At 34.9% G+C, this 19450-nt stretch overlaps 1 protein-coding gene across 2 annotated transcripts in view; it reads right to left on the minus strand.

Annotated features, from left to right (window-relative positions):
• Window positions 1–19450, minus strand: part of CSMD3 (CUB and Sushi multiple domains 3) — a 512773-nt gene that overhangs the window by 250105 nt on the left and 243218 nt on the right. For both annotated transcript variants that reach the window (XM_052703606.1, XM_052703607.1), the window contains one exon: window positions 7446–7567. In XM_052703606.1, coding sequence (XP_052559566.1) covers window positions 7446–7567 — 122 coding nt within the window. The remainder of the gene's footprint in view (window positions 1–7445; window positions 7568–19450) is intronic.

Consider the following 19450-nt stretch of genomic DNA (forward strand, 5'->3'; position numbering starts at 1 on the left):
GTATCTGGATGGAGATCTGTGACAATTGGTGTCCTCCAGGAGTTGGTGCTGTATCTTTGCATCCAAAGAAGCATGGCCAGCAGATTGGGGGAGGTGATCCTGCCCCTCTGCTCTGTGCTGGTGAGACCTCACCTGGAGTACCGTGTCCAGATGTGGAATCCTCAGTACAGGACAGATACAGACCTGTTGGAGTGCATCCAGAGGAGGGTGACAAAAATTATCTAAATGATGGAACACCTCTTCTACGAGGAGAAGCTGGCAGAGCTGGGGCTTTTCAGTCTGAAGAAGAGAAAGCTCTGAGGTGACCTAACAGCAGCCTTTCAGTATCTAAAGGGGAACTACAGGAAAGAAGGGGACAGACTATTTAGTAGATTCTCTTGTGATAAAACAAGGGGAAATGGTTTCAAGCTTAAAGAGAGTAGATTTAAGATACAATAAAAAAGTCTTTTACAGAAAGGGTGGTGAGGCACTGGAACAGGTTGCCCAGAGATCTGGTGGATGCCCCATTTCTGCAGACTTTCAAGGTGAGGCTGGATCAGGTCCTGGGCAAGGCTGTGGGTGTCTCTGTTTATTGAGGGGGAATGGATTAGAAGACCTTTAAATGTCCCTTCCATCTCAAAGGATTCTGTGATTCTAAGAGAAAGAATTGAATATAAAATATTTGACATGGACAGAAAGACCAAGCATATATATATATTTATATGTACACGTAAATAAAAAAAAATGAATAAGCCTTAATTCTCAGAAACAAGTAATAATTGATTTCAAAATTATTTCAACATGCAGCAGATAAAAGGAATGCGAACATGAGCAAACTTTTGGAGCACATTTACAGAACACATTTACCTAATTAGGAAGATAGTAAGAATATTTTCAAGTATTAAATACACTGAAGGTAAAATTTAAAATATGTTGATGAGAAATGTATAATAACATAATGCATGATCACTAAAAATTTCTTCCTGAAAAGTTTCTGCCATGTAAAATGAACAAAACAAGGACCTAGTTTTCTAATACATCTAAATCTAATAATGATTTTAGATATTTAATTTCTCCTTACAATTTTGGAAGACATCTTGTCTTTTTTAAAAGAATCTTTTACTTATTTTTCTCCCTAATGTATTGCTGTAAAAGATTTTGTTGGAATGACTGAAATTTGTCAGAAAATCTGTCATTCTAGCACTTTCATTTTCTGCAGTATTTCTGTCGTTGTGGATTAGAAAAAAATTAACAAGTATAATGTGTAAGATTCAAAATCTGCTTAACTTTAGCCCAAGTTATGATTGTACTGAAGTTTTAGTCTGTTATTAAATCTAGACTGACATTTTTAAAGCCCATCCTTTTAAGAAAAAATCAAGAATCTAAATTGACACTTTCTCACTCCACATTATGTAAAATAAGCAAACAACACGAACAAGGTTTAACCAAAGTCCAGAAAACAAAATTTTTGCTATCACTGGTAAAAGACTTCTGGATTTATAGTGAGCTAACAATGAGCGTCTTTCATCTACTGCTTTCTCCCTCAGAATAATCGCATTTTTTAATATACTTTTATAGACTCACAGAATTATAGAATCAAAGAATCATTAAGGTTGGAAAAGACTTCTAAGATCACTTAGTGCAACTGTTCGTCTACCATCAATCTTGCCCGCTAAACCATGTGTGTAAGTAATGCATCTACCCTTTCTTTAAACACTACAAAGGATGGTGAATCCATCACTTCCTTGGTCACCTTGTCTCAGCATCTGATCACTCTTTCTAAGAACAAATTCTTCCCAATAACCAGTCTGAACCTCCTCTGGTGCAACTCCTATTGCTGTTACCCAGGAGAAGAGACTGACCCTTTCAAAGAGTTACAGAGAGCTATGAGGTCTCATCTCAGCCTCCTCATAAGTCTCATGTTCTAGACCCTTCACCACATTTGTTGCCCTTTTCTGGACAGACTCAAGGGCCTCAATGTCTTTTCTATAGTGAGAGACCCAAAACTGAACACAGTACTCAAGGTGCAACCTTATCAGTGCTGAGTATTGGGGAATGATCACTTCCCTGCCACTTTGGATACTCTATTTCTGATGTAAGCCAGGATGTTGTTAGCTTCTTGGCCACATGGACACACTACTGGCTCATGTTCAGCCAAGTGCTGACCAACTAACACTCTCAGATCCTTTTCCTCCATGCAGCTTTCCAGCCACTCTGACCCAAGCCTGTATCATTGCATGGGGCTATTTTGATTGAAGTACAGGACTTGGCACTTGGGCTGATTGAATTTCATTCAATTGGCCTCAGTCCATTCATCCAGGTTACCTGAATCTCTCTGAAAGGTCTTCCTACTCTCGGGCACATCAGCACCTCCTTCCAACTTGATGTCATCTGCAAACTTACTGAGTATATGCTTAATCTCTTATCCAAAACATCAGTAAAGATATTTAATTTACTTTATGTAAAGAACTGTATAGAATATAGTAAATATTGGTATTTACATTGAACACTGTGTCATTACTTGCTGTAGTCATTATAAAAAACCTTCTAATTGGTAATCTTCATTCATTGTTGTTCAAAAATATCAACGACATTTTTTACTTCAGGGAAACATAACAAAAAGTTATGCTATTTAAGAGTAATACAAGGCAAACACTGTTATGTTCAAGACTTACATATAACGTTAACCTCACTCAAAACTAAAACTCTTAACTGGTGATTATGTATGTAAAAGCTATATATATATGTGGACTACTCAATATATGCTAAGAAGAATTTGATGTAACTTGTAAAACAATCTCATTTTGTTTTAAGAAGTTATGTTCCTCTAATCAGCGTTATCCACATTTTTCTACTTATACCCAAAACTATAAACATATCTGAATGTTGTTTCAGATAACATTTAAATCTTTTATCTATCAATTACTTCAGAAACTCTCTAATTAGCTTTAAGCCTGAGTTTCATTGCAGTATGAAAGAGATAATCATGTCTAATGAAAGCATGGAAAGAACAGTATTTTCTGGATACTGCTGGAATGTGTGTAAACTTATCTATAATAAACAGGACTGGCACTGTAGTTTGCCCATGGCGAGTTTTAGACTTTTCAGAGTTTATTGATTTCAGCATTGCACCAATGAAGGGTAGGAACTATTTCCAACATTCATGTTTTGAAATAAATATAGTGTTATTACTGATACCTTGATCAATTTAGATTTTCTTTTCTGACATAAGTCTGTTGCACCATCCATCAAGAGGCATTCCTGCTTATGTCTGTACTTAGTTTGTAGTTTAAAACAAGTGAAGAGTTCTTTACTATAGTTTTCACTCTTATAATATATCTTTAATATTATACAGTGTTTATATGCATAGGAGAAAGTTAAATATATATGCATTAATTAAATAAAAGCAAATCATGCATGCACTGAAACATTTTACTGGACCAGCATGGATCTACCCAGAACTTTAAAACTCAGTTTATATTTAGGCATCTTTATCAGTCGCAGCCTGGAACAGTTTTCATGCTATGCTAATATACCATGCAATTGTATTTACAGTTTCAGAAAATTTCCAATGTTAGCATTTTTAAAATTTAAAAAAATCTCTTATTTCAGCTATTCCAGATGTAGTCTCTGACTAAAGAGGGACTTATTTTGTTTTTATTAGAACTGGAATTTATACAGATAAAATAACTCGGACTCTTAAATTTTTTGAGAGAAAGGCAAGCAAGACTAAGATGCACATTTCCATAGATATGGAGCTACTGTAGAGAGTCCTACAAAAGAAGTTGTTAGAGGATTAAGGAACTGGAGCTCATCAGGAACAGCTAATAGACCTGATGCTGCTTAGCCTGAAAAAGGCTCAGAAGGAATGGTGTAACAAAAGTGGAGCTAGACTAATTCAGTTAATTGTCCAGTGACAGGAAAAGAAGCAATGACACAAACTGAAACAAACACAGGAAGTCCTGTCTAAACAGAGGAAAACATTTTTTCACCATGAACATGATTGAGTATTGGAACAGGTCACCTAAAGAGGCTGTGCAGTTCTGCTTCGCAAAGATATTAAAAACTCATCCAGACTATTGCATGCCTGTGCTTGAGCAGTGGGGCTGGAAAAGACGACCTTTGGAGGTCCTTTCAAATTTCAGCCATTCCGTGACTGCAAACCTGCTGACTTCACTGCTTGAGTGCAGTGAAACATTAAAATAAGTTGTCCACAGATGCAGATGTCTCCTACCTGAAAGAGCTCAAAATTAGTTTGGACAAGGCCTTAAGTAATCTCATCCAGGGAAAGATTTCGTGTCAGGGTGGTTGATTTAGATCATGGTCATTTAACCTTTTGGCTAGCCTGGGCTGCATTGAGTGAAGAGAAATTCTCTTGGAATGCATACTTAATGCATATTTTATTTTTATTTTTTACTAAAACAGAAAAAGTTGTCATCAAAAACAAAAAAAAACTAATGGGATATTTGACCTTGTTTTTGTGAAATTAGTGCATCAGTGTCTGGTTTTATTGAAGTGTTTTCAATTTTTAGTGAGTTCTTAAGGTGTTCCGTACAGATTTTTTATCTAATTATACTAATTATGTGCTTCATCCTTGAAAATAATTGTTCACAGTGCACATAGTGCCTAAAAAAAATGACATGAATAAGGAGTAATTGTGAAGCGAGGTGACCTCTGGTAAAATAGGTCTCATAAAAGTCTAGTTAAGAACATGATCAGATTTTTGAATTGAATTTGTGATTGCAACTCTATACATTCCATGTGAAAATTTACAGGTAATGTACTTATATCAACTGAAATTCGAGTCACAAATATGCGAAGAAGTTGATGATTTTTTCAGAAATCTTGATATCTACTCTTAAATTCCTTCATCAAAACAGGAAGCAAAAGTGCACACTTTTCATTGTACGCAGGATTGTGTTTAGCCAAGGTATCAAAGTGCATTAAATTATTTGCTGTAACTTGAGCTTGTCAAATTCAGGTTTCATTTTAAACTCTCTTATGTTTTGAAACAAAGCACAGATAAGTTGATTTTCATCTTGAAGACCCATGTTTAACATGAGCAGGCAAATCCACCGAAAATGCTAAATCTGTGAGTCATTTTTCATCTTCATATTCTGGCACAAATTTTCCTTTTGATTCCATAAATGAGTCGATTTTATCTTGCAAATCCTAAAATCTTTTTAGCACTTTACCCCGACTTAGCCACTTCATTTACGTCAAAAAAGTAAATGATATCCCCATAATCAGCATTCAAACTTTTAAAGAACTTCTGGAATTAGCGATGACTCTATATCTTGGACTTTGTGAAATTTGATGATGATTTCTAAAGCTTTCACTTGTAGATTTTCTTGCTGTACAATGATCAGATATTTCATAAAATATGAGTTGCTAGCATCAATTGCATTGTCTTTTCTTAATTTTTTAAGTCCCTTTTCTTTACTGGTAATCACTGGGGTGCTACAGACACACATGCATGTATGTTGGTTGAAATATTATTGTTGATCACCACTGCATCTTACTTGCGGAGTCTCATAAGCACAAGTAGCATGTAATACACTCAGGTTTCAACTCAACTGAGATTCTTCGGCAGATGTGAGAGGCAGAATGGTTGGGAGGACACAAACACATCCTCTAAGAATTTAAGTTTTAAATATCTTCAAGTCATTAACATCTTAACACTGGAGCCACCCGAGATTTTCTAGATGGTACTTATCAGCTTGTGAGCTTAAAATTCTGCTTCTACCATTGGAAGAATGTAAAAACATTCAACGTATTACCTTTGAACTACGAAAAATTTTCAGAAGCTGAAAATACACAATATCACCTGAGAGGCAGTACACCATTGCTCTCTACATCATCTTTTAAGACATTCTGACAGATTTTAATGATCTACGAGGGCTGCTCCAAAAGTAACACCTCTTCTTTTAATATATTGATCCATGATGTCAGAGGTGGATGTTGGTGGTATGGTAGCAGAGATTGAACTTTACCAATATATATTCCAATATATTTTGTTGCCATTTGACATTTGACAGACTCTGACAAAATGGCATCTGACATGGAAATGTGTATCAAGGTGAATTCCTCTATTGCACCCACTAACATTCATAAACACTTCCTGGAAAATTTGTAGAGACCAAACAGAGGTGATGGATGATACATTTCAGCAGTAGTGACAGTGATGAAGAAAAGCCATGGTGCAGATTTTTATGAGTGCAGCATGCAGGCTTTTGTTATGCACTGGAAAAAGTGTATAGTTATTGGTGAGAACTATATTGAAAAATTGTGCTTTGTAGCTGAGATTTTTTTCTCTATTAAATAGTTTTATTGTACTTTTTCTATCTGTTGTAATTTCCATGGAAATAAATACGAGACTACTTTTTGAGCCACCTACATATTACACAGTCAAATGCTAATAGATTGCTTTGGATTGGACGATACCTTAAGGGTCACTGAGTTCCAACCTCCTTGCCATGGGCAGACTTGCCACCCACTAAATCAGGCTGCTCAGGGTCCCATCTAACCTGCCCTGGAACAACACCAGTGGTGATGCATATTTAGCTTCTTTGAGCAAACTGTTTCTGTGCCTCGTCATTCTCTGAGTAAAGAATTTTTTCCTAACATCTAACCTAAATTTTCCTTCTTAAGGAAATTGCTAGACAAATCTAACAGTATAGATAAATGGTTTCTGAAATGGAAGCAAATTTTCACTGAGTTCTCTACCCCAGCCATAGATGGGTAGGCCTTTGAGGTCTCCGTTCATGTTCTGTGAAGTAGATATCGACATATGACAGAAATTAGGAGGCAGAATGTATTCTTATAGCAGCAAAAACAGACACTGAGAGTCTTTTTTAAAATATTACAGTCTTACTGCTAATTTATTTTTATTACTTTTAAACAACTCTATTAATCTCAAATCAGATGAAGTCATATGCCAAGAAAGAGAATATAGCCATTGCTGCCAGGTGCTTAGATCTTAAAACTAAGGAGAGCAAGCATTGTAAGTCAGCTTTGTTGCTTTACTTTGAATCATCTACCATTATTAGAGCTCCTTGTGCTTTGATTTAAACTGTAGGTATGAAGTGTATGGGATTTCAATACAATGGCTTAGACAGTGAAAAAAATTATATATTTTTATAATTCTCCTTCAGTAAGTGAGTGTATCAACTTCAGGGACATCTCACATAGTCTGAGGAAGAAATCAATGAAAACAGTGTTGCCTGCAATTGAGCTCTGCTGACACTAACATACTATTTGTGGAAACATTAAACAGTATGTTCCATACTATTTGGTAATTGCTTTTTTACATTTACATTTTAGAAATGTATGCAGTGCACCAAATATTGCAAATAGATTGAGAAACTGAGCAACCAAATCATGTTAGTAACAAATGTCATGATCGTAGATGTTTCTGTGGTGGATTATTTTTATTTTTTAAAGCAAAGACAGAGATTTAAACTTACCTTATTAATATTGACAGCTGTGATGACCCACACACACTGAGCATTGCTGTCATACTGGAATGGAAAATTGGGTGATGTGAAAGTACCACCAGGACCCTGAAGATTGGATCCACAAGTTTTAACTGCAAAAAGAAATTTAATCTTTTAATTAACATTTGAAATGCATGCAGCAACTTAATAATACAAGCTCTAATGTAATTGAGACAAAAAGGATTAAAATATCATTGAGCACAAGTAGAACCAGTACAAAACAGTACAATTACTCATATTTATTCTAGCATAATAAAGACACTTGCTTTTGTGTCCAATCTTTTCTTTAAAAAAAAAACAAAAAAAAAAAAAAAAAACCTAATAGGCTCTTAGAGTGAAATAAGAGAAATTGTTCTGCCTATTTAAAAAAAGAAAACAAAAACCACTTAAATTTGAATTTTTAAGAAGAATTTAAGAAGCTTATACTGTTATGTACACTAAGAATTGATAAATAGAACACAAAGATTACTCTCATTTATTTGTTGTTGTTTATACATTGGTTTATGAAAATGTCAGCCTTTCTCCTGGAAATTTTTAAAAAAATATATAAAAGTCTTAATCAAAATAATGCTATCTAATTTTAAAGATTACACATGACATTTACTTACAAACTGAAATCTGCATATTTACAGTAGCACATCATTAAAAAAAGAAAGCAAACAAATTAAAAAAAAACCAGCCACCGAGACCAAGAGCATTATTCATTCTATATTGCGTCTAACATCGCAAATAACTCAAAGGACAGAAATGGTGTAATTTTTACCACAGAATCATACTGGTTTCTCCTTTTTCCCCATTAACCACCATAAAGAATTTTGTTCAGAATGAAAGCACACAGCTAACAACTCCCTAAGGGGGAGAGGGGGAAGAAATAAAAAAAAGACTAACAAAGACAATCTCAGTTTTTGCTCTAGACTTCATTTCTACTAGTATACAGATATTACACTCCTGCATGTAACATTTGCAGCCAGGTGAAAATCTAGTAAAGTTGACCCTGTTTAAAGAATTATCATAGAATGATCATGTGGAATCACATAATCATAGAATTATTTGAGTTGGAAAGGATCTTTGAGAAAAAATATATCTGAATACATTTGAATTATGTATGTATCATTTTTTTTTCACCATTCAAATTTGCACACAAATACTTAGAACATTAAAAAAAATTCCTTAAATAACAGGAAAACAATATTGACAATTGATTACTGCGACTTTCTTTCCCTTCATATACTAAACAGTTTAAAATACCTTCAAGCAGTAGAAAATGAAGATTACTAGAGAAGATAATCCAGTGTGGTAAAGCACATAATTTCTTCATTATTTCAACTCAGCCCATACTACATCTATCCTTGAATCTTCTATCCTGGAAAAGACCTTCCTGATCTCAAGTTCAACCATCAACCTTTTGCATAGTTGAATTACCACTTCCCTGGACGGCCCATTCCAATGCTTGATCACACTTCCCATGGAGGAATTCTCCCTAATGTCCAAACTAAACATCCCCTTGGACAAACTAAGAATGTTTCCTCATTTCCTTTCACTCATCACCTGAGAAAAGAGACAGACACGCTCCTCACTGCAACCTCCTTTCTAGTGTTAGAGTGTGATAAGTTCTCCCTCCACCCATCTTTTCTCCAGACAAAACAACCCCAGTCCCTCAGTTGCTCCTCATAACCTTTTCTTTCCTTAAGTAGTAACAGTATATTCTGAAATAAAAATAAATAAGTAATCACAAATCGAAAATATTTCATTTCATGAACTCTGGCTAAGGAACAAATGATCAAAATTAAACTTATTTCACTTGAAAATACAAATACAATCATAAGAAGCTATAAAGATGATGTAATCAGTTAAATTTATTTACAATGCAGGGAAGCTTTTGATATCGTAGAATCATAGAATCTTCACGAGTTGGAAGGGACTTTTAAAAGGTCATTTAATCCAACTCTCCTTCAATGATCAGGGCCATCTACAGCTAGATCAAGTTGCCCAGAGCCCCATCCCGCCTGACCTTGAATGAGTCCAGGAATGGGGTATCCACCATCTCCCTGGGACAACCTGTTCCAGTGACTCACTATCTTTACTGTAAAAATGTTTTTCTTACATTCAACCTAAATCTTCTCTCTTTAAGTTTGAAACCATTTTCCCCTTGTTGTACCACAACAGATCCTGCTAAAGTGTCCTTTTCTTATAGCCTCCCTTTAGGTACTGAAAGGCTGCTCTCAGGTCTCTCTGGAGCCTTCTCTTCTCCAGGCTTGTAAGACCCAGCTCTCTCACCCTGTCCAAGGGAGGTGTTCCAACCCTTAGAACTTTTCTATGGTCCTCTTCTGCACTAACTCTGACAGATCCATGTCTCTCCTCTACTGAAGCAACTATATCTGTACATAGTACTCCAGGTGTGATCTCACGAGCGCAGAGAAGAACGGCACGATCACCTCCTTAAATCTGATGACCATGCTTCTTTGGACACAGCCCAGGATACTGTTGGCTTTCCAGGCTGTGAGGGCACACTGCTGGCTCATGTCCAGCTTACCATCCACCAGTACCCACAAGTTCTTTTCAGCAGGGCTGTGTTCCATCCTGACATCTCTGAGCTTGTACAGATAACAGGAGTTCCCACAATCCAGGTGCAAGACCTTGCATCTGGATTTATTGAATCTCGTTAAGTTCACTAGGGCTCACTTCTTGAGCCTGTCTAGATCTCTTTGAATGGCATCTCATCCCTCAGGCAAGTTGACTGCACAACACAGCTTGATGTCTTACATAAGCTTGCTGAACATGCACTTGATCCTACTTTCAATGTCTTTGATAAAGTTAAAGAGAACATGAATAGCAACATACAGTAAGTAAATACTATGGGCTGATACTGAATTTTTTTGGAGTTAAAAGGAGATAAAGTGTAGTTCTAAAATTTTAATGACTATAGGATTATTTGATTAATTTCATTGCATTTTTCAGGTGACTGAGGAACAGATCCAATTGATGTTTTTTGGTGCATATCAGACTACTTTCTGCCCAGTAACACCTATAGTGAAACTAATGTTCTGCTACACTACAGAAATATAATAACATGTTTACATTTTTTTTCTTTACTCATCAATTTATCTACCTCTAAACATCAATACTGTATTTTCTCATTCAATATTACCATTTTTCATTTATTACTTATTTCCATAAGCATTACAAGTTTCTTACCTCTGCCTATGAAGACTCTTTCTTAACCACTGCAGTCTTTGAATGCGTTGCCAAGTATAAGCAGTATAGTATATACTTGCAAAACTAATATGAATTTTTGTTAGCTTTTAGAGTTTATTTGAAAATCTCTCCTGGACATAAGTCGTCTACTTAAACTCTCTGTTTTACTTATTGAAATCTGTAACTATTTCCTATAACATTTAAGGTATTTTTTGTCCATCTTTCTGAATTGAAGAAGTTGCTCACAAAATAGTTCATCAAATTATGAACTCTTTCTTATAATTTTGTGATGATTCTTATAGCCCTGTGAGTAAGTAAAGTAGCTGAAAAAAAAGCTGAATTTTGCAAGTACTGACTGAGAAGTCTTGTTAAGTTCTTCATATGAGTATAATCTATTTAACATGAGCAAAGTTTACATAGAAACGGAAAGCTGCAAAATTGTTAAATAAACATAGGCAGGTCTACTAACCATCCGCTAATCAAATAAAGATTTGAAAGATTTCAGTTGAATTTAACTCTATGCTCTGCATTTTCAACCAAGAGAGATGAAAAAAGGGATTAACTGTTTTCAAAGGTTGTCATGTTATTAACCTCTGTAAAAAAAAAAAAAAAAAAGAATATGTGGATGAAAAAATTGAAGTCAACATGACCTGAGAAATGTATTAACTTATATTTTCAAACAAAGATCACATGTTAATATGCAGTTTGACAGCTGAGTTATTGGCAGGTTTAACTCCTGGATCTGGGTCACTATGGCTTATCTAGAATTTGCTTTATTTTTCTTTTGGAACTGATTTAAAAGCATGAATTACATTTCATTCCTATGAAGATAGTATTTGTGTTTGAAGATTAGTTCTGACTGTGCTTCTGAATATTTTATATAGAATTTGGAAATGCATAAGCATAGAGACATGAATGTCTAATATCTTTAAAAACAAACATTATTAAATACATACTAACAGCTTATGGGCATAAGTGTCTACTGAACTTACTCCTTTAAATCTAAAAGCAGTTACTTTACTGACTCAATGACAATAGCAGCAGATCAGTAAAATACATTTATAAATCAGTACATTTGTTTGAAAAACAGTTTTCTTGCAGTACTACATCTGGATTCAGATGTATTGTAATCACATAAAAAATATTTCATTTCACTTGTAAAAGATAAAAAATTACTCATAGGACCTCACTGTCCTCTAACCATGGAGGCAGCTCTTGTTGGGAGATAGAAATATGTGAATTTTTGCAATTTCAAGATGTCAATCTGCTCTTCAGAACTTATTATGAGTGTTGCTATTAACTTTAGAGAAGCCGCTGAATTTTATATTTCATATTAGTAAGGAAAAAGGAAACAACATGGACACTATGGCAATTAATTTAGCTAATTAAAGATGTTACATGCAAAGATGCAGTTATAAAACTTGCAAAAGAATGTGTAAGGCATCAGAAAATGAGTGTGATCAAAGGTAGGAAATATTCTTTGTGGAATTAGAGTTTTTTGCTAACTTTCATATATGATTTTTTGAACAGCTGAAGTTTAATGCATATTTATTTTTAATTTCTTTAAAAGAAATAGATAATCATTTTAGTTAATGGTGTTTTATATATCCATAGGAGATAAAATTCTGGCATATAAATTTAAAACAAGTATAATTTTTTAAATTAAAAAGTAACTGGTGTTATAAAAGCGATTTCCTTTGTAAAATAAGTAACCTTGCCTCACATTAGTTAAAATGTTTAATTTCTTGAGATGTCTGTTTACCTGTTTCCCTTATAATTACAAAAGATTTGAAAGACTGAAACTTATTCTACCATAAATGTGACAGAGATGTGAAGAACACAGAACTAATGCAAGTCCACACTGAGAAACCATGATAAAGAATGATACGTATGCAAGTGTAAGCATATGTAATGGAAATTGTAAAGGAAAATAATATTCTGGGAAAGCAATAAATAATGATAATAAAATAATAAATAAAAATCAGCTCAGAAAATACTGAAGAAAATATTTACCTTTGTGGAGACCAAAATACTGAACATGGTAAAACTAATATTTAAATAAACAGAGATTGTATCTGCTGTACAAGTTGGTTAGAGAACTCCGTTAATTAAAATCTATCATCACCTCTAAAACTGTGAAAGCATAATTAGGAATATATTATCCTGATAACAAACAAGGGAGTATGAGAAAGCTGATTAAGACTATCCAGGCTACAACACCTATATACAACCTATATGTAACCACTGTATTCTGAGTGCATAAAAAATAAAAATGAGATCAATAAATAAAACAAAAAGTTTATTTTCATAGACTTCCAATAAAAACTATGAAATTAAAAGATAAAGTCAAAGATAGAATTTATTTGGATATTCAAAGAGGTATTATTAAGGCCATTTACTGAGAAGAGACTAAAACAGGAGAAAATAAAAAAAAATGGTTAAGCATTGGAAAAAGATAAAATAATAAAATTAGTAATGGAATATTTTTCATGGAATTGATAATATTTTACATTACACTTCTTCTATAGAGAATTAAAAAAATCTATGAAACATATGTATACATAGATTTAGAGGATCAATTTGTATAACAAAAGCATAAAAATGCAAACATTTTAGCATGCCACATAATAAACTGACATTTTACCAGCAAGCAGGTCCAAAACATATCAATTTTCTGAGATTCAAAAAGTGAAATGAAAGTTATTATTATTTTTTAATGAGTCATTTTCTTTGCCATTTAATGGGTCATTTTGCTTGCTTTTCTGGCCACTAACTTTTGCAAATTTTTTTTTTTTTAATGTCTCCCTTTTGCTGATAAATCCTAATTGGATGTTTGTGTTCCCTGTGAAAACAGCAAATAATAATTCTGATTTTTTGTTTTTATTTTCCTTTTTTTTTTTTAATTAAAAGTTCAGCTTTTGTGCAGTTAACTAGCTTTTGTTTCATTACTTACAAAAATATATCTCTTTAAATATGACAACTGCTGCTATTCAGAAATTATTTATGGATACTATAAGGACTGCACTGAAAGTAATGCCTCCTATTTTATTATATTGGCTCACAACATCAGAGGCCAGTGCTGCTGATACGGCAGTAGAGGTTGAACTTTCCTACCAATATTCTATTATATTTTGTTGCTGTCTGACAAATAGCTGCAGAGGAGCAGTCTGACAAAGCAGCATCTGACATGGAAGTGTATATGAAGTAAGAATATGTCCTTGAAGCAAAAATGCATGCAGCATGCTTCCATAAATAAAGTAAATATTTCCTGAGATCCTTTCAACGCTAGACTTCTCTGAGTCTATGAACAATGTTTTACTGTCAAAAATTAAGAATAACTGATTGAGTTTTCACTGAGTTTTGTTCTGGGCCAGGTTTCATCCAGTACTGTCCATAACACCATGGATGGAAAAAAAAAAGTACTTATTTATTTATTACTCTTATTATTACTTATTAATACACGCTAACTCTCCATTTAGCACAGAGCTGGGAGGGACTGAGTGTATATTAACAAAAACAGTTCTAATTAAAAATGAGACGCTGAAAAAACTGACATTAAAATAAGACACAGTTCAATAGAACAAGTATTAGATAAAACACAGAAGCAGGTATAACCAATTCATAAATGCAGTATAAGTAACAAGATACTAGGCAACTCTTCACAGGTTACACAGAAGCAGTGACACAGAAATTTAATAATACTAGTAAAAATAACTCACATTCATGAGAAGACAATTAACTAGACAATATGCATGGTCTGATAGGCAGAAAAATGTGTGAAAATGAGAAAATGATTCCTCCTCTCTACAGAGCATTGGGAAAAGACAGAGATTATTTTTAGAAATTGTATTTTAAGAAGGACATGGGCCCATTGCAAAAATGATGAAAAAGGCTAAAGGTCTATAAATATAATCTACAACAAAGGACTGATTGAACTGCTGTTGGTTATTTAAAGAGAAGGTATTGAAGTATGCAGTAAATCACAGAAAAGAGAAATGAACTAACAGAGAGTTGTTTAAGTACAGCACAAGGGTTCACATCTGAATTCACAAAAACTCTTGCACTTGCAAGGCTAATGAAGGACTCGAATGCTCAAGAACTACCTAAAAACACTAGACAAGAATATTCTAGGTTTAAACATAATTGGAATATGAAAGTAGATGCTGACTAGTTGACTACTTTCGGTCCTATTTGTCTGTAATGCATTATCTGCATATATATGTGTATGTATATGTATAGTCATATTCTTACTATCACTTTTAAGAGGTCCACATACATTCGTGCATTTCAGATAGAAGGTGGATTTTTCAAACACATACTAAAGATAAGCAAAAGTGTTATAGAAGTTATAATTAGAAATTAGAACATTTCTGTTGTAAGGAACACAGAAAGGTCAAGTCCAATTGCCTGACCACTTCAGGGCTAAAGAGAAGTTAAAGGAAATTGTTTAGGTCATTATTCAAATTCCTCTTGAACAGAACAAGAGCCTGGAAGCTAGGTTCACAGTAAAGAAATTTTTCCACGTATCTAGTCAGAATATTTCTTGGCACAACTTGATGCCGTTTTTGCATCTCATGACTGGTTAGCAGGGAGAAGAGATGGGTATCTCCCACTCCACTTCCTATTCTTAGAAAGTTCCAGAGAGAAATTGCCTCTCAGCCTCCTTTTCTCCAAACTAGACAAAACAAGTGTCCTCAGGCTCTTCTCACATGAGATATTTTCTAGTTCTTTTACCAGCATTGTTGACCTAATCAGGAAGAACTCAAGTATGCAATATCCTTTTTATATTGTGGAGACCAAAACTGAAAGAAAGTTTGAAGTGAGCCAACACTGGTGCTAAATATAGGAGAATCACCTCTTTAAATAGACTGGCTACACTGTGTTTAATGCATCCCAGAATGCAGTTTCGCTCTTGGCTGCCAGAGCACATTGTTGTCTCATTGTGAGCCTGCTACCAAACAGCATCCCCAAATAACTTTCTCTTGAGTTCTCCTGATAATCATCTCCTAGTCAGTACCTGAGTCCAGCATTACTCCATCCTAGGTGTAGAACTTAGCACTTACTCATTTAATTTATTGCTGCTGATCACTGTCCAGTGCTCTAAACTTCCTAGATCCCTCTGCAAGGCTCTTATTCATGATGTCTTTCAAGTTGCGGCCTTTATTCTGATACAGATCAGATACTGGACCAACCTCAGTAGCAGCCACAATAGATGGTCATGTACATACCAGAGAGGACAGAGTATGGCTCCTTTGATCTGTCATCTTCTTGGACTCCCAGATGCCTCTCTGTACCTCTTCCTGAAGCTTTACCACAAGGCCAAGCTACTAATCTACCTGGGCACACCTCACACAGGTGTGTGTGCTCTTACCCTCCATCTCAGAGAGAAGTACCTGGCACACATGGAACCTGAAAACTGGGTGGCCACATGGAGTGCTCAGAGCTCTGTCCAAGTGGCTGCATTAGTTTTAAAGGGTGCTGAAGGATCAGGAGCAGAGGGCACAGCTTCTTGGTGGGTGATTACAATGTCTATGCCTACTTGCTGCCATATTACAAAGTAGTGTTTAGTATGTTACCTGGCCATGTGAAAGGAAAATAGGAAAGTTGTCAGGGCATAGAGGGATCAGGTGAGGAAGACTAATGCCCACATGGAATAAATTTTGGTGAGGGAGGTCAAGGACAAGAAGAAAGACTTTTTTAAGTATGTTAATAGCAAAAGAAAGACTAGGTAAAATGTTGGCCTGCTTCTGAATAATATGGGTACGCCAGTAACAGAAGACACTGAGAAGACGGAGTTACTGAACACCTTCTTTGCTTCAGTCTATATTGCTAAGTCTGGCCTTCAGGAACCTCAGATCCTGAAAGTAAGAGAGTCTGCATAAAGGAAGACTTCAGTGTCCAACATCTGCATTAGTACAGGTTAGATTAGGAGCTGTCCTTCTAGAAAGGAGCTCTGTGGAGAAGGACCTGAGTGTCTTGGTGGACAACAGGTTGACCATGTGCCAGCAGTGTGGCTTTGTGGACAAAAAGGCAATGGTATCCTGGGGTACATTATAAAGGATGTGGCCAACAAGTGGACAGAGATTCTCCTCTCCCTCTGCTCTGTCTTGGTGAGGCCATATCTTGAGTGTTGTGTTCTGTCCTGGGCTTCCCAGTTGAAAGAAGACAGGTAACTTCTAGAGAGCGTCCAGTGGAGGGTTATGAAGATGAATAGGGACCTGAAGCATTTCTCTCATGAGGAAAGGTTAAGAGACCTGGGACTCTTTAACGTGGGGAAGACAGAGGGAGGAATCTTACTGAGGGTTATAGATATATAATGGGTAGAAGTCAAGTGGACATGGTGAGGCTCTTTTCAGTATAGCCCCATGACAGAACAAGGGCCAAAGGGAGCAACCTGGAACTCAAGAAGTTCCATATGAACACAAGCAAAAACTTTTACTTTAAAGATGACAGATCACTGAAAAAAGCTGCATAGAGAATTCGTGGAGTATCCTCCGGACATATTTAAAACCCACCCGGACATATTCCTATGCAGCTAATACTACTAATGTAGCTACACCTATGATAGCATAGGCTTTATCATGGGTTTCGACTAGATGATCTCCAGAGATCCCTTCCAATCCTTTTGATTCTACGATTCTGTTACCAGAGGAAGCCATCAGGGTTTCAGGCACCACACAACTCTGACTTGGCTGCCTGTGAAAGAAGTTGCCTGCCAGCTGATGCCTACACACACACATTCTGAGGCCCAAAACACCTCTCAGACACCCTCATGGCCTCACAAACCTTGAACTCAGAAGATACTACCACCAATACTGCCACTGCCATTGCCACTGCCATTACTAGCGTGTTTATGAAAGGAAGAGGTAACATTCATGATGTACGTTCTGATGGCATATCCATGCTAATCAAAGTGATATTTATAACGTTAGTTTATCAAATTACAAATGCTACTTAATGAGTTCATAAATTTAGTTTTATTACAAAAATGCTGTTAGTCAATCACTGACCAAAATGGAATATGAAGGAAAAAAATTGTTTCAAAATTTTCAGAGCCCAATTTAAATGCATAATACTGTTTGTTTCTTGCTTTATTATTAATTCAAATTATTTTGTAGCGTACCTGTTAATGAGGTGATCCCAATTAAAATGGTAAGTTTTTTCTCTCCTTTAGTTTTCTCTAGTACAAAGAATTATTTGAAAGAAATAATTTCATTCTACATACTGGATGAGCTTTTTTAAAAATATTGTACTTGTTGCAGAGCTTGTTGCTGACTTTCCAGAAGGCTTATGAAAGGCAGCTTTCACAAATGCTTCACAGAAACTGAGAAACAAGCAAGCAAAAAACAGGAGCAGCAGGCATGAAAATGAAAAGGCTAATCGACCAACTGTGAATAGATCTATCTGTTTCATTTCCTGAAACATAAATGAGAGGAAGAGATTTATCAAGTAGCAAGTAGTTTCATAAACTAGATAATTGTCTCTGCTTAAGCAAGTTGGCTTTGTAAGAATGGCATTACCTTGTAAGGGGATGCTGAATTCCATGACAAATAAATAAGTAGGGTCTCAATCCCAAAGTCTTTAAACTTTCTCTCCGCAATGAATTTACAGAGAAGTCAATGTAAGTAGTCATGTTATAAAAACTACAGATATTTTGGGGGGATTAGGATGCATGTATTCTGATAGGATGTAACTAACAGCACACATTTTCTTCTTTGAAATATCAGACTCCAACTGCAATTGTATGCAGAGTAAATGTTTGTTCCAAGATTCTCACATACTTTGAACGTTTTTTAATATTTCACAGGAAGTATGCAAGATTATTTTTTTACCCACTGCCCTGTGATAACAGTATATTGTAAGTACTCTTGCAATTCATATCTACAGTATTTTCATTCAGTAAAATTCCAATTCTCTTCTCTTACAAAAGCTATAAATGGCAGCAAAATATAACATAAAGCTAGGGGAAAAAAAAAACTTCCTTGAAGTTTAAAATATTTTTCTGATAGACAGATATTTCATTTTTATTAATCATTGGTAAAAAACTCTATCTAAGAATAATAGAAGAATAACTGGCAAAAATCAGGTGAAAATAAATTTGTCATACAAAACAATCATTGAGAAGACTGGGATTTTCTGTCATGCAATCACACTGGCATGTTTAGAAGCAGCAAACTGTACAAAAAGGTATTTTGATGTTCTTGTTATTCTTTCCCATTATACAATAGAATCAGGCATCTGCTGTAAAGATAGCAAATTTTAAGCTAGTACAAATAAAAAAGTTAAAATACTGATCAAGTTTAAATATCAATTAAATGTACAAATATTGCATGCCTATGCATAAAATTTTGATTCTTCCATGGTTAATAGGAAAAATCCTATTTGTGTTAGATAGACCAAATAAGACATGCAAGACACCTTAAAGTTCATATATGACATCAACTGTACAGTTTATAATTATCTGCTGTCAAAAATACGAATAGGAAATGGCCACTAGTTTAAATCCTTTGCCTAATTCTACTTCAGTAAACATTTAATAATACTTTAGCAGAACAGTCCAGAAATGTGTAGTTGTTTTCATCTTTCCAAAAATTGAAATATACATTTTATTTAATGTTACTGAGTCTCTAATATCACAGTAAACAAACTACTCTCTGACTGTTTTTTTTATTTTTTTTTTTTTCATTTTTTTTAATCATCATCATTATTATTATTATTATTTTGGAAGTGATAGGATATAGAACAAATGTTCCATAGAACAAATGTTCTTTAATAGGATA

The sequence above is a fragment of the Tympanuchus pallidicinctus genome, unplaced genomic scaffold (genome assembly GCF_026119805.1).
Source record: "Tympanuchus pallidicinctus isolate F22 unplaced genomic scaffold, pur_lepc_1.0 scaffold5, whole genome shotgun sequence".
NCBI classification, from domain to species: Eukaryota; Metazoa; Chordata; class Aves; order Galliformes; family Phasianidae; genus Tympanuchus; species Tympanuchus pallidicinctus.